This window comes from Mus musculus, chromosome 2, assembly GCF_000001635.26.
Source record: "Mus musculus strain C57BL/6J chromosome 2, GRCm38.p6 C57BL/6J".
In the NCBI taxonomy this organism is placed as follows: Eukaryota; Metazoa; Chordata; class Mammalia; order Rodentia; family Muridae; genus Mus; species Mus musculus.
Window position 1 is genome coordinate 158,468,929 of NC_000068.7, and position 14,539 is coordinate 158,483,467.

The following is a 14,539-nucleotide window of genomic DNA, read 5'->3' on the forward strand; positions in this document are numbered from 1 at the left end:
TCTGCTCCATCTTCATCCCTGCACTTCTTGTAGGTGGGATGAATTTTGGGTCAAAGGTTTTGTGGGTGGGTTGGTGTCCTTATTTTTCTACTGGGGGTCCTGTCTAGCTACAGGAAGTAGCCACTTCAGATTCTAAATCCCCCACTGCTAGGAGTCTCAACTACAGTCACCCCATAGACTCCCCCAGAAGCCTCCTCTATCTCGTGTCTCTGGCATATCCTAGAGGTATGTTTGTGCCCCCACCCCTAGCTGTTGATTTCCATTTGTTCTCCCTGTCCTCTCTTCTCATCTCTCCCCAAACCTGACCTGGTCCCCACCCTCACCCCATTCCTCTCCCTAACCCCTCTTCTACCCAGGTCCCTCCCTTTATCTGCCTCAGATGACTGTTTTATTTCCCCTTCTGAGTGAGATTCAAGCATCCTCACTTGGGCTTCCTTGTTGGGTCTGTGGATTGTAGCGTGGGTATCCTATACTTTATGACTAATACCCACTTATAAGTGAGTACACATGTCATGCATGTCCGCTTGGGTCTGGGTTACCTCACTCAGGATGATACTTTCTATTTCCATCTGTTTGCCTGGAAATTTCGTGGTGTCCCTGTTTTTAATACCTGAGTAGTATTCCATTGTGTAAATGAACCCATTTTCTTTATCCATTCTGTAGTTGAAGGGTATCTGGGCTGTTTCTAGTTTCTGGCTATCATAAATAAAGCTGCTATGAACATAGTGAAGCATTTGTATTTGTGGCATGGTGGGGCATCTTTTGGGTATATGCTTGGAAGTTCCCAGGAGTAGTCTTGTTCCTCAAAGTGTAGCTTTTCGATTCATGTTAATACTTTAGAATATTTAAGGATTTAAGAAATAATGATCATTTAAAAAATTTTCTACCGGAGTAGGAAAAAGTTAGCAAAGTTACCAAGTTTATTTTTGTGAATTTTAGCATATTTCTAGTAATTTAAACAAGATATTACATACTTTAAAAGGAACTATAAACCAATTTTATGAATATATGTATAAAAATATTAAATACTAACTGAATTCTGAATCTAAAGCATGTTAAGTGGATTCTCTTTTGCAACTTAGTATGATTTATCAAAGAATGTAAGGAGAGTTGATTATTGGAAAATATTAGTAAAAATACTAAGAAAATAATTTGACTCCATCAAACAATAAAGGAAATCAAGATTTTATAGAACGGTACTGGTCTGACCTTAAGAATATCCTTGAGTTTAGGACACATACTATGAATCTGTACCTCAAAGGCCTTTGAAGTGCTGCCTCCCCTCCCCCAGCAAGTTAGAGATACCTTTTGCTCTAACTTGTCAAATAACAATGAGAACATTTAGACACTGAGTTCTTTTTTTTTTTTAACTTTTACCCTTAAATAATTATAGATTAATAAACTGTTCTAAAATAATGTTGAGGAAGATTTCCCATGGTGACACCTTACATTACAAGGAAAATGAAGAAAAATGAACTGCATAAGAGATTTCACTGGGAAAGAGACAGTTTGAAGAGAAACTGACTTCTTAATTAGGCAACCATCAATAAAATATTTAAGATAAATGACTTAAGGTAATGACTATTTGTAAGATCCAGCTAAAAGTATGATGTGGACTGTTGATGTCTTAGCCAGAGACATACTTCTGTAAAGGCCTGCCTGCGCAAACAGATTTTGAGCCCTGGGTGTCACTAGAGTTGAGGTAGGGGTAGTAGAGCACTCTGACTTTACCATAGGCTCATGCATACACTTTGCAAATTAAAAAAAGTAAAAGTTCAAAACTGCAGTGTGAAGTTAGGTGTGGTGGTGTGACTTTAACCCTAGAATTCTGGAGACAGGCAGGCAGGTCTCTGTGAATTTGTTTTCAGCTTGGTCTACATAGTTGAGTTCTAGCCTAACCACGGCTATATAATGAGATCCTGTCTCAAAAATAAGCAAACAGTACATATACACACACAACTCAATGAGTGTGAAAATACTCTAGCTGCAGCTGAAATAGTAACAAATTTTATTTACTCTAAAAAAATTTGTGCAAGAGCTATAGGAAGAAACAAAGGAAAATCACAAGTATGTGAACACTCTTCTCACATGGTATCTACAGCAATACTCATAGTTCTTCATCCACAATTTCAAAGTAAAAGTGGAAAACTGGGAGGTCTGACTATATTTCAGGAAAATTCATTGAGTTGCAAAAATCTGAGTATACCTTTCCTCCCAGCACTTGGGAAGCCAAGATAAGTGGATCTCTAAGTTCAAGGCCAGCCTGTTCTACAGAGAGAGTTCCAGACCAAACGAAGATCTATAATAAGTCTCCATCTCAGAAAAACAAAAACAAACAAATCTGCCCTGAATTGTGATTGGACTATTTGTAATCTTCTACTGTGACTTCTGTTTTATATCAGGAAGATAATGTCTGTGGTCAGTGTTTCCCAACTCTTGGTAGGAATTTAAGTAACAGACCAAGTTCAGAATCCCTCCTCTGTGAAAAAGAGTAATTCTTACCACCCCTGAGAGAGGCTTTCTTAAAACAACAAAAACAAACACCACTGCTGGCAAAACCTTGTTTTGTTAAACTTTTATTTGGCAAAATCAAAGAAGATAAGGGACTAGAAGAAAAATGAAACAAAAATTCATTTTATTTATCTATTTTACATATATGAGTGTTCTGTCTTAATGTAAGCCAGAATTGGGAACAGATCCCATTACAGATGGTTATAAGCCACCATGTGGTCACTGGGAATTGAACTCTGGACCTCTGGAAGAACAGCTAGTGCTCTTAACTGCTGAGCCATCTCTCCAGCCCCCAGAATGCATTTAAGTTAATGGATTTTGTATTTTTCAAGAACTTTTAGGTTTATACAACAGCCAAGCAAGAAGTATAGGGAACTCCCGTATTACACCAGCTTTCACACTTTTCTGTGGCGGCAACTTCCATTGCTGTGGTGCATTTGCTGTAGTAGATGAGCATGTAGTCGTGGATTATTAACCGGAGTTTCTAATTTACCTTAGAGTTCATTGTTGTAGCAGGCCAATCGATTTTGACAAATTGTATAACACGTGCCCACCATTGCAGAATTTACAAAATATGAGGTTTATGTGTATATGCATGTATGGGCACATGCATGTTCCTGTGTACAGAGTTCCTACTGCCACCACAGATTCCAGTAAACACTGGTCTTTGTACCATTTCTGTGTTGTTGTACCTGTTCCATAATGGTATATGTTTAGAATCATGTACAATACAGTTTCGCACTGTTATTTTTCCACTTAGCCACAGTGAATTTAAAATTCTTGCATGTTCTTTTAGAACTTAATACCTCCTTTATTTTCATTAATAAGCAGTTTGTTTATCCATTCACCTATTGAAAAATGTCTTGGCTTCTTGTACATGTTGGCAGTTATGACTGAAGCTGCTATTTAATCATATGCAATTGCTACATTGTATTTAAGACTGTGTGTTGGCACGAAACTAACACTTATCTTCTAAAGTAACTGTACTGTATTGTGTCTGTATTAGCAATGGTTAAGGTTGGTTTTTTTTTTTTTTTTTTTTTTTGAGACAGGGTTTCTATGTGTAGCCCTGGCTGTCCTGGAACTCACTCTGTAGACCAGGCTGGCCTTGAACTCAGAAATCCGCCTGCCTCTGCCTCCCAAGTGCTGGTATTAAAGGTGTGTGCCACCACTGCCTAGTGGTTGAGGTTTTAAAATATATTTTTAAAAAGTTCTGAAGGGGCTGGAAAGATGATTCAGTTTTTAAGAACACTGTCTGCTCTTACAGAAAGCACAGGTTTAATTCCAGCACCCACATGGCTGCTAACAACCATCTGTATCTAGCCCCAGAGGATCCTATATTCTTTTCTGGCCTCTGTGGGCACCAGGCATTCATATGGGGCACATATACACATATTTTTTATTCTACAGAGCATTATATTCTAGAGGAAAAAAAGGATCTCAGATTATATATACACTATAACCTCAATTGTCTAAAGCAAGTAAAAATAACTTGATGTATGAACACACTCAAGGACAGCTAAGGCTACATAGTGAGTTGGAGACTAACCTGGGCTGCCATGTTATCCTGAGACTATACTGGAATGAATGAAAGACCAATCAACCAAACTGTCACAGTCACAAATGCTGTTTTATGATGGAATAAAGCAGTGATAACAATTGCTTCTTCGTCTTCTGTGACAGGAACCTGCAAATAGTCGTCTACCTCCTCATCTTATTGCACTCGATTCTACCATACCTGGATTTTTTGATGACATTGGGTATCTGGATCTCCTGCCATGCCGGCCTTTTGACACTGTTTTTATTTTCTACATGAAGCCAGGTCAGAAAACAAACCAAGAGGTAAGGATTCTGAACTTTCCGTCGTCTTTCTGTGCTATAAACATACAAGTCTTTCTTTCAGCCATTTGTATTTGTACTTGACATGAGAAGTTTGTGTCGATGCTTAAGGCTTTTGTTTCATTTAGAAACTGAGTGCTTGTAACTCTGGGCCATTCTACCATCAAGGAACATGGCTAGAGTCATGGATACCTTTTCCATGAGGAACTCATACTCACGAGGCAGAGGAGGCAGGCAGAGCTGAAGGTTAGCCACAGGGTGCCAGAGCGAGGCCTCAAGCTTCAGAGGAGGACAGTAGTCTTATACAGTTCCTGACAATCTTCCCTGGGGCTCCTGCGAGATAGAAGTGAGCAGCAGGCTTTCTTCTTTCGGGTCGCCTCACAATAAGCCATTTCAATGAGGTAAAGCATAAGACAGGATGAAGTAAGACACAGTTGGATATGGGTAACAGGAAAAAGACTAGGAGGGTTGAAAGGATGTGTGATGTGAGAATGGAGAGCTGAGAGGAATGACGGGGTCGGAAGTGTCTGTTGAAACACCAGCCACATCTGGTGGTCCGAATTGGACCTCTAGACCTACGTGAAGGAGAAAACTGACCCCCAGAATTATGTTCTGACCTCTGCATGCTATGCAGTATGCATGCTCTCGGACTTTGTCTTATTCTCTCTCTCTCTCTCTCTCTCTCTCTCTCTCTCTCTCTCTCTCTCTCTCTCTCTCTGGATGTCTCTCACTAAATAAGCAATGCTTAAAATAATTGAGAGCTATGGGTGATCAAAACAAACATACTTCTAGAGACTGATTCTGTGTTCAAAAGAGAATTGTAGCAGTGGCACAATGGACGAGAAGTGATAGCTGTAACTTTCCTTTATTTCAGGCGTGCAGGGTATTGCCATCAATTAACATTGTATAAGTTACTAGCTACTTCACTCATCTGAGAGGAGCCTTTAAAATCATGATTTTAAGGTCTTGCTTTTGCTAACACTGTAGGCCTGAGGCAAGCTAAGAGAGTCTTATTTTTAGAAAATTCTCTAAAGCAAGTAAAAATAACTTGATGTATGAACACACTCAAGGAAAGGAATGGTTTTGGCACACACTCCCTGCCTCCTTTTTACTTTTCATTTGGAAAGGAATTCCATATTTTCCTCCTGTAGAACTGAGTGCTTAAGATTAGCTGTTTCTTTGTTGTGGGAGCTACCCAGTGTATTTCAGACCGTTGAGCAGCATCTTTGACTTTGGGTGCCAGCATTGTTCTATCACTGTGTCTTAGTTTCTTTTCCAGTTACTGTACTAAGATACTCTGACAGAACCAACATAAAGGGAAAGGGCTTCTTTAGCTCATCATTCCAGGTCCATTATGTCAGAGAAGTCAGGCAGGAACTACAAGGGGCTGGTCACATCCCACCCCATACTCAGGGACCAGCATGCAGGCTTGTATTCAACTCCCTCTCTTTGTGCTTTACATCATCAGTCCAGAATTGAAGTGCCTGCTTTCAAGGTGGTTCTTCCCACCTCAGTTAGCCCAGTTAAGAAAATACCTTGATAGCCGGGCAGTGGTGGCACATGTCTTTAATCCCAGCACTTGGGAGGCAGAGAGGCAGGCAGATTTCTGAGTTCGAGGCCAGCCTGGTCTACAGAGTGAGTTCCAGGACAGCCAGGACTACACAGAGAAACCCTGTCTTGAAAATCAAAAAAAAAAAACCAAACCAAACCAAAAACCAAAAACAAACAAAAAAAGAAAATAACCTTGGTGGGTGATGGTGATGCATACCTTTAATCCCCGCACCCAGGAGGCTGAAACAGACACATCACTTTTGAGTTCAAAGCCAGCCTGATCTACACAGTGAATTACAGGACAGCCAGGGCTATATAGTAAGAAGACAGACAGACAGACAGGAGGGAGGAGAAAGAGAGAGAGAGGTGGGGAAGGAAAGAAGGAAAAGAAAGAACCCTCACAGACATGCCATAGAGCACCCTAATCTAGACTCCCTCACTGGGGCTTCCCTTCCCAGATTGTGTCAAGCTGACAGTGCATAGTAACCACCAGACTGTGACAGCCAAAATTATCTCCACGTTTATTGTTACCTGGAGGTCAAAATGGCCTCGAGATGAGAATGGCTGTTTAAATTTTTCCCATGTCTTCATATCTATTCATTTGTATGCTGTACCCATCCACAGCCCGTGGTATTTAAGTGGAGGACAGAGGGCAACTTGTGGGAGTCAGTTTTCTCCTTCCACTGTTGTGTGTGGGATTCTGGGATCAGATTCACATTATCAGGTTTAATAACAAGCTCCCTTACCATTGAGCCATTTTGCCAGCACCCAAAACCACTGTTTAGAATGAGTTGAAGAGAGAGAAACTTCTGGTTACTTTATTTTTCTATACTGCTTATATTCTCTCCTTTGGACTAAGGAAAGGGTGTTATTATGTTTATTAATTAATTATACCTAATATTTACTGAATTTGTACTAGGTTTATAGTTTTATACATTTTTCAAGGTTGTTACCACACACCTGTTTTACAGTTTTCATCGAATAGATCTGGCTCAGTAACTGTTTTGCCAGAGGGAGAGCTTAGAATTTTACTTATGTCATGTCCTATAATCTTCACAACCATCATTATCCCCACTTTGCACATGAAGAAACAGAGACACGGGTCAGCCAGCCAACTCTAGAACATGCATGTTCCACTATGGTGATATATTCCCAAATTCATGCTGAACTGGGCCTTGATTTGTCAGAAGCTTCAAAGCCCATCAGTCTTCAGGTTTGTTTATTTTAGTATACCTTTGTATTCCCTTCATAACTAATGCTTGCTGTGTATTTCAGATTTTAAAGAATGTGGAGTCTTCCAGAAATGTTCAGCCACATTTCCTAGAATTTTTGCTCTCCCTGGGCTGGTCAGTAGATGTGGGGAAACACCCCGGTTGGACAGGACATGTGTCCACCAGTTGGTCAATCAATAGTTGTGATGATGGTGAAGGGTCTGAACCAGGTAAAGCTTGGAATAGCTGTTTGCTCGTTTCTTGTTTGGTCATTCTTGCTCCTCCTTCCCCTCTCCTGTGAATCTTTAGTATTTTAAACAGATTGCATCAAGGGAAGGTCTCCTTTCCTCAGTGCTGATCTTTTTGGGGTCATGTTGTAGTTTGTATATTCTCTTTTTAAAATCATGTATTTTGTGTGGGAGGGTTGGGGAAAGCGGGCTATGTATGAATTAAGCTCAGGTGTTCAGGCTTCGCAGCAAGCACTTTTACCCACTAAACCCACTGGCCCTAGCTTAAAATTTGAAGATCATTTATTTTTCCTATGGGCCAAGAAATTCCAAAGTGGTTAAGTTTTTGTGTGTGTGTCACTAGCACCATTATTTTGTTTGCAGTTTTCTTTTAGATATGTTCTCTGCATTCTTGCTTAGTCCCTACTTGCCTTCTCTTACAGTAAAGAAAGGCTGGTTCAGACTTTACATGCATACACCACACTAGCCAGAAGAAGAGAAATAATTGGGTTGGAATCCCTTTTCTCCCTAAACCCTGACTCTGATAAAGAAATTGTATTTAGAGTTAGTCCACCTACACTTGATCTTCAGACCTGCTCCAGAGTAGGGGCAAGCAGAATAGATGTTGGAACAATGAATATAGTAAATACAGTGCTCCCCTAAAGTTTCAGCTGTGACCCCTGTCTAGTTTTATAAGTAGACTGTTACTGGAACTTAGCCATATTCCATTTATGTGTTGTATATAACTGCTCTGGTCCTACAGTGCTAGAAGTGGGTAGTTGTAGCAGGGACATATTACCTGCAGAGCATCAGGTATTAAAATCTGGTCCTTCACAGGAAGTGTGTCAACCTCTGCTCTAAACTTCTTATGTACCATATCTTTACCAGCATTAAGTGTCTTTTGTAATATGTAAGGTAAAAATTTTCCTGGTTATGATTGAAAAGTAAGTATGTCTTTATATATTTCCTCTCCTGGAAATCTGTGCCAGCATCCTGTGAAGGTCCTGATTTTTTTTATGTCATACTGATTGTTGTATGTGCATTTTAACTGAGACTCAAGAGTAGTTAGGGGTGTTTTAACTCATTCTTTCTGAGTAGATACTTGCCTTTTATGTTTTTACATCATTGACCATCAGAGAAGGAAGAGCAGAGGCTGAGCTGAGGGGCAGTAGAAAGTCCAGGTCTATTATAGAATCATTTCACAAACTAGGAAATTATGATATAGAATTATCATAAGGATACTTAACCAATACTCATGGTTTGTTCTTCTCACCTACAAACTGGTTCTTGTTAAAAATGCTATTGATTTATAAAGTGGCTAGATTTCATGAACAGGAAGATGAATGTAGTGATATGTTGTTTCTTGTCTGTAGATGAAATAACTTCCTCTGAAGACGTTGGGGCTAGCATTTTCAACGGGCAGAAGAAGGTGCTGTATTATGCTGATGCCCTAACAGAAATAGCTTTTGTGGTTCCTTCTCCTGTGGAGTCACTGAGTAAGAACTTGTTTTGCATTGTGCTGGTTTGTTCTGTTCACTGCTTGGTGTATTGTTATTCATTGGAGGAGATTTTGAAGTCCTCAGAGGCTTTATTTAGCTTCTAAGCAAAGGGAGTCTAACTGTAAATAGACACAGTGTGGGGTCCAGTCATCACTTAACTTTCTGTAGTGTGAGTTACTTCTCCGGTTCTATGACTAGTTTACTCTAAAACATAGTTTCAGAAGTTTCAGTCCATTATGATGGAAAAGACATTGTGGAGTGGCTTAGTCCCTGGCAGTGGGAGCTTGGACAGCTTCTTACATCACAGCAGACTAGAAGCGGGGACCAGGGCCAGAAGCAGCAGTCAGGCTTTAACCTTAAAGGTCCCTTCCCAGTGACCTATTTCTGCCATCTAGTTCCACTTCCTAAAGGTTCTACAGTCTTCCAGTAGCACCAATAACTGAAAAGGAAAGAAGTACTTAAAATATGAACCTATAAGGAATTTCTCAGATACAACTTTAATACTCTGTATCTAGCCCCAGTGGCTTAAAGCCATCTCATAATAGATAATACATCAGTTCAACTCTCAAAAGTTACCACAACTCTAACAGTTTCCACAGCATTCAAAAATGCTAAGTCTCTTTCTCAGACTCGAGGTAGCTGTCACCTGCAAAAGTCCTTATCAAATAAAAAGAAAGTCACATACATCTGATACAGAATGGCACAAGAGTAAAGCATTCACTTTCCAAAACCAGGGAGTAAGAAAGGTGGGGCTGAAGCAAGACTAAAACCCAGAAGTCCAAATGTTATCCTGTACTGTTTGGCAATCTGGGAACATTGATATGTGATGGGAACTGATAACAGACTTGAACATCCTGCCCTTATGCCCTTTAGAGTTGGAGTATTCTGTCAGGTACATCTTGGTCTAATTCCACTCTTTGACAGTAGTGCCTAACATCTCTGACATGCTGTAATCTCTATTACAACTTTGGTTTCACCCTTAACAGCTTCACACACAGCCTGCTCTGGGGCTTCTTGCAAGGCTTCCACTCCATGACACACTGCCTTTTTCCTTTTTGGGAGGGCGTGGGAGGAGTTTTGAGACGGGTTTGTTTGTGTAGCCCTGGCTGTGGTGGACCTCACTCTGTAGACCAGGCTGACCTCAGACTCACAGAGATCCACCTACCTCTCTCTTGAGTGCTGGGATTAAAGGCGTATAACACCATGCCCAGCTTAGTCTATTATTTTTTATGTCAGCTGCATTGAGTTTTTCAAGGCATTCATAGACTGTAGACAAATTCTTTGCCAGAATGTGATATGAGTGACTTTCAGTCACTTCCTAGTAAAATCCTTATTCTGAAACTCAATGAGTTTCAGTGAATCTCTTTTGGCATTTCTGGTCCTACTAGAACTGACCATGGCCTACATCTCCAAACATTCCCCTGCTGATCAGTTCTTAAGACCTATAAACCACATGGTTGAGTTTGGTCACAGAAACAGATCCACTTCCTTGGTACCAGTTTTCTATGATAGTTACTTTTGTGTTTGACCCAGTTTGCTTTCTATGGCTATGATATAACACCAAAACCAACTTGGGATGGAAAAGGTTTAATACATCTTAAAGGTTAGAGTCTGTCATCAAGGAAAGCCAGGGCAGGAGTTCACACAGGAACCTGGAGTGAGAAGCTAAATTAGAGCAGAAACCACCAGAGGTCACTGCTTCCTTCTCAGTCCCAGGCTCCTATTGAGCTACTTTTGTTAGAGGGCCCAGGCCATCTGTGAAGAAGTAGCAATATCTTCAGTGGGTTGGGCCCTCCTGCATCAATTAGTAATTTAAAAATACCCGAAAGACATTCGTACAGGCCAGTCATCACGGCAGTTCATTTGAATCTCCCTCTTCCCAGGTATGTCAAGGTGACAAGAAAACTAGACAGTGTTGGTTACCAAAATACCTGACAGAAATAAGGGATGAAGGGTCTATTTTTGGTTGATGGTTCTAGAAGTTTTCATCCTCATGGTGATAATGCCAAGGCAGAATGGCTTAGTCAATAGCTGTGATAGCATATGGTAGGGGCTTCTCACCATGACGGACCAGGAAGTGGACGCCAAGGTAAGAATCAATGGCTAGGTATTTACTTCAAAGGACCTTCCCCAGTGACGTAGTCTCCCCTGCCAGACCCTACCCACTAAGGCTCCCCAGGTCCCCAGAGTAGTGCCACTAGCTAGAGAAGAAGGGTTCAAAGTAGGAGCCTCTGAAGGCAGTTTCATATTGAAAACACAGCAGGGCATACTTAAAAGAGAAGTGGGATGTTAATTCTGCCTTTTGGGAGGGGGCTATCACGTTTTCATGTATATATGTTGTACTGTGTGTACATTTCTCTAGTAGCCTTTTCCATATCCCTCTATACATGCACTGTTAAATTGCATGAAAGAAAGCATGCTCTAGCTTGTTTGTCGTCGCCCCCCCCCCCGTTTGTTCCCTTCTCATGACAAGCTTACTCCTCTCCCTTCTTCCTTCTTATTGGAAATTTTATGTGTATCTAGATTTCATGTATGAGAAAGTGAGAGGCTTGTCTTTCATGGTCATTTCATTAGACCCTGTGATCTCTAGTTTGATCCAATTTTGGCATTTGACATATTTTGTTTTTCTTTATATGCTCATCTAATGAATCTTTGAGTGAAATCCTACTTCAGCCCTAGTTTTGTCTTTTTATTTAGCTTAACTATGTACAGACTCTGGTCATTTTTTTCCTCAATCGTGAGTAAAGCCTACCTGTCCTCGATACCCATGTGAGAGCCTTTATGTGGAGCCCCATATAAACCTAGAGCTAGCAGGATCTCAGAATGCCATCACGCTCATCTTTGGACAACAGGCAGAAAGCTTGAGCAGCCCAGAAGAGATGGCACTGTTCTTATGGATTGAGTATGAGTATCCTCTCTTAATCTAAACTCATAAGCTTAGTTTGCTTAGAACATTGGTGTGGCCTGGAGAGATGGCTTGGCAGTTAAGACCACTTGTTCTTCCAGAAGACCCAGCTTCAGTTCCTAGCACCCATACCGAGTGGCTCAATCACCTATAACTCTAGTTCTAGATCCTATAGCCTTTTATAGGTGTATACACCCCCCCACACACACACACACATTTAAATGTACACACACTTAAGTACATTTGAAAAATATTGGTCTTTTGCAGATTAATCTTATTTCTTATCTGGCTAGACAGTAAGTGGAAAAAAAATCACCTTCATAAGTGTGAGATATGATACTTCACACTTGATAGTCTCATCTCCAGAGTAAATAGTTTTACTGTGTATAGTTTAGCAGCTTTCCTACCCTTGTACTTGACCTTGACTTTACACTGTAGGCTCCTCTCTGTTTTATACTCTGTATTATTTTTGTTCCTAGTAGAATGAGCCTTCCATGATCCATTTCATAGTATTTACTTGCCTTCCTTTCAAAGCTGTGGTCTGCCTCCTTATTCCAGCAATTAAGGCCCAACTGTCTCTGTAGGTTGAGTGCCTGCCTGGTTTCTCTGGTTGAGTAGCCTGCACTAGTAGGTCTTCCCAGACCTAGAGCCTTTTGGCTCACACTGTGGTTTCCACAATTGAGTCTTAGCCTACAATTACCATATATGCCTAATGCTACTTCCATTGCATGTTCTGACTCAACCTCTGTTAATATTCTGGGGCTAGAAGGAAGGCTCTAGTTTAGAGTATTTGTTGCTCTTCCATATGATCTAGGCTTGATTCCTAATACCTATATGGTAGCCTACAACCATCTGTAGCTCCAGTTACAGGGAATTCAGTGCCCTTTTATGACTTCCTTGGGTACCAAGCATATATGTGATGCATTTACATACACGCAGCCAAACCATTTGCTTACATAAAATAAATATTTGTATTTTCCTGGGATTTTTGCTCATTTGTTTAGTTTTTAATGCTACCAGATTGTTCTTTAAATTTAGACTAGGTCCTTGCTGTCTTTTAGGTGTCTCAGTACTCAGGATGGTGCTTTTGATTGACTATATAATATAAATAATTCAGAAAGTAACATAGCTTTGAATTTATTATTCTCTAGTCGTACCTCAGTTATCCTGTAGAGCAGGAGATAACCAACTATAGTGCACAAGACAAATTCAGCCAAGAATGAGTTTATGACTTTAAAATTTTAGAGCGTTTCTTTTTATATGTATGAATATTTTGCTTGCAGATATGTAAGTGCTTGACATGTGTGCCTTTGGTGCCCATGAAGGCTAGAAGAGGGCAGGGGATATCCTGGAACTGAAGTTACAGATAGTCATCAGCCCCCATGTGTGTGCTAGGAACCAAATCCAGGTCCTCTGCAAGAGCAGCCATTATTCTTAGCTGCTGAGCTGTCTCTCCTGCCCCAACTTTTACATTTTTTTCAAGTTATAATAAAATGCAAAGAAGAGTATACTGCAAAGACCTCTATGACCAGCAAGTCCTATAGTTAGGTCCCCTGCTCCTTCATAGACTATCTGCTCGAACTTGCTATGGAAACGGTGCTTTAAGTACTTAGGTTAGTTAGAGAAGTTAACACGATTAAAGTCTGCTCCAGAAAAGTAGCAGATACTATAATCTTTTTTCTTTACCTTGTAGCTGATTCATTGGAAAGTAACATCTCAGACCAAGATAGTGACTCAAATATGGATCTTATGCCGGGAATTCTGAAGCAGCCACCCCTGACACTTGAGTTGGTCCCCAATCACACAGACAGTCTTAATTCCTCACAGAGGGTAAGTTGTTTTATTGACTTGCCCAAAATTTTGTGGTGAAGTGGCAGTAATTGTAGAATCGAGTCTGGAAGTTTCTGAGTTTTTAAAAGCAGGAAGTATAGCAAGATAACTGATTCATTAAGTATTTTAAAATAATTCTTGAATTTTTCACTTTTCTAATCTATAATAGTTGGTTCTAAGACAGAATTTTCCTTGATTTGACATTCTGATAACATGGTTGATTTTCTTGCTCACTCCTGTTTAAGTCGAGGCTTTTCTTTGTCCTTAATAAATATCCACTGAGCAGACAGCAGGAGCTGTCTGTAGATTTTGTAATCTCACATTATTCAGCTAAGAACTGACTGTATAAAGGTGGCAGCATATTGGAGACTCTAAGGACTGCAGTTCTCCCTTGTCTGTTGCTTTGCTTTCAGCCATTTTGTGTCCCAGATTCAACTACGATCTAAAAATATTAAAAGGAAAATTGCAGAAATAAGCAACTTGTAAGTTTAAAATTATGTAACATTCCAGATAGCTTGGCGAAATCTGCCTCTTCCAACCTAGACTGTTGATCATCCTTTTGTTCAGTGTCTGTACACTGTATGTGCTACCTACTTTATTGGTTTGCTGTTGTGAAATGGAGTGCTGCTGTGCTTACATTGTCACGGTGCTTTGCTGTGTCTCACTCATGAGGGCATCGCTTCACATTACATCATCACAGGAAGAGGAATGAATGTAGCATGGGAAGGGGTCTTGAGGAAAGAAACAAAGTTCACATAGGCTTTTATTAAAATACATTGTAATTGTCCTGTTTTATTACTGTCGTTAAAACATTTATTTTCTTTTTTGTTGTTTTGCTTTGTTTTGTTTTTCTTGTAGTTGTGCACTGGAAAAAGAATACCTATAGAATTGGGTAGTAACTATGGTTTCAAAAACCCGTGGAAAATCTTTGTGTGTACCCCTATGGATAAGGGGGATAATGGTTAA

The 14,539-nt window shown here is 40.2% G+C and overlaps 1 protein-coding gene across 12 annotated transcripts in view; it reads left to right on the forward strand.

Annotated features, from left to right (window-relative positions):
* Ralgapb (Ral GTPase activating protein, beta subunit (non-catalytic)) overlaps positions 1–14,539 on the forward strand; it is an 89,424-nt gene that overhangs the window by 59,099 nt on the left and 15,786 nt on the right. For all 12 annotated transcript variants that reach the window (XM_006499359.4, XM_006499361.4, XM_006499357.4 and 9 more), the window contains 4 exons: positions 4,195–4,353; positions 7,177–7,342; positions 8,713–8,835; positions 13,437–13,573. In XM_006499359.4, coding sequence (XP_006499422.1) covers positions 4,195–4,353; positions 7,177–7,342; positions 8,713–8,835; positions 13,437–13,573 — 585 coding nt within the window. The remainder of the gene's footprint in view (positions 1–4,194; positions 4,354–7,176; positions 7,343–8,712; positions 8,836–13,436; positions 13,574–14,539) is intronic.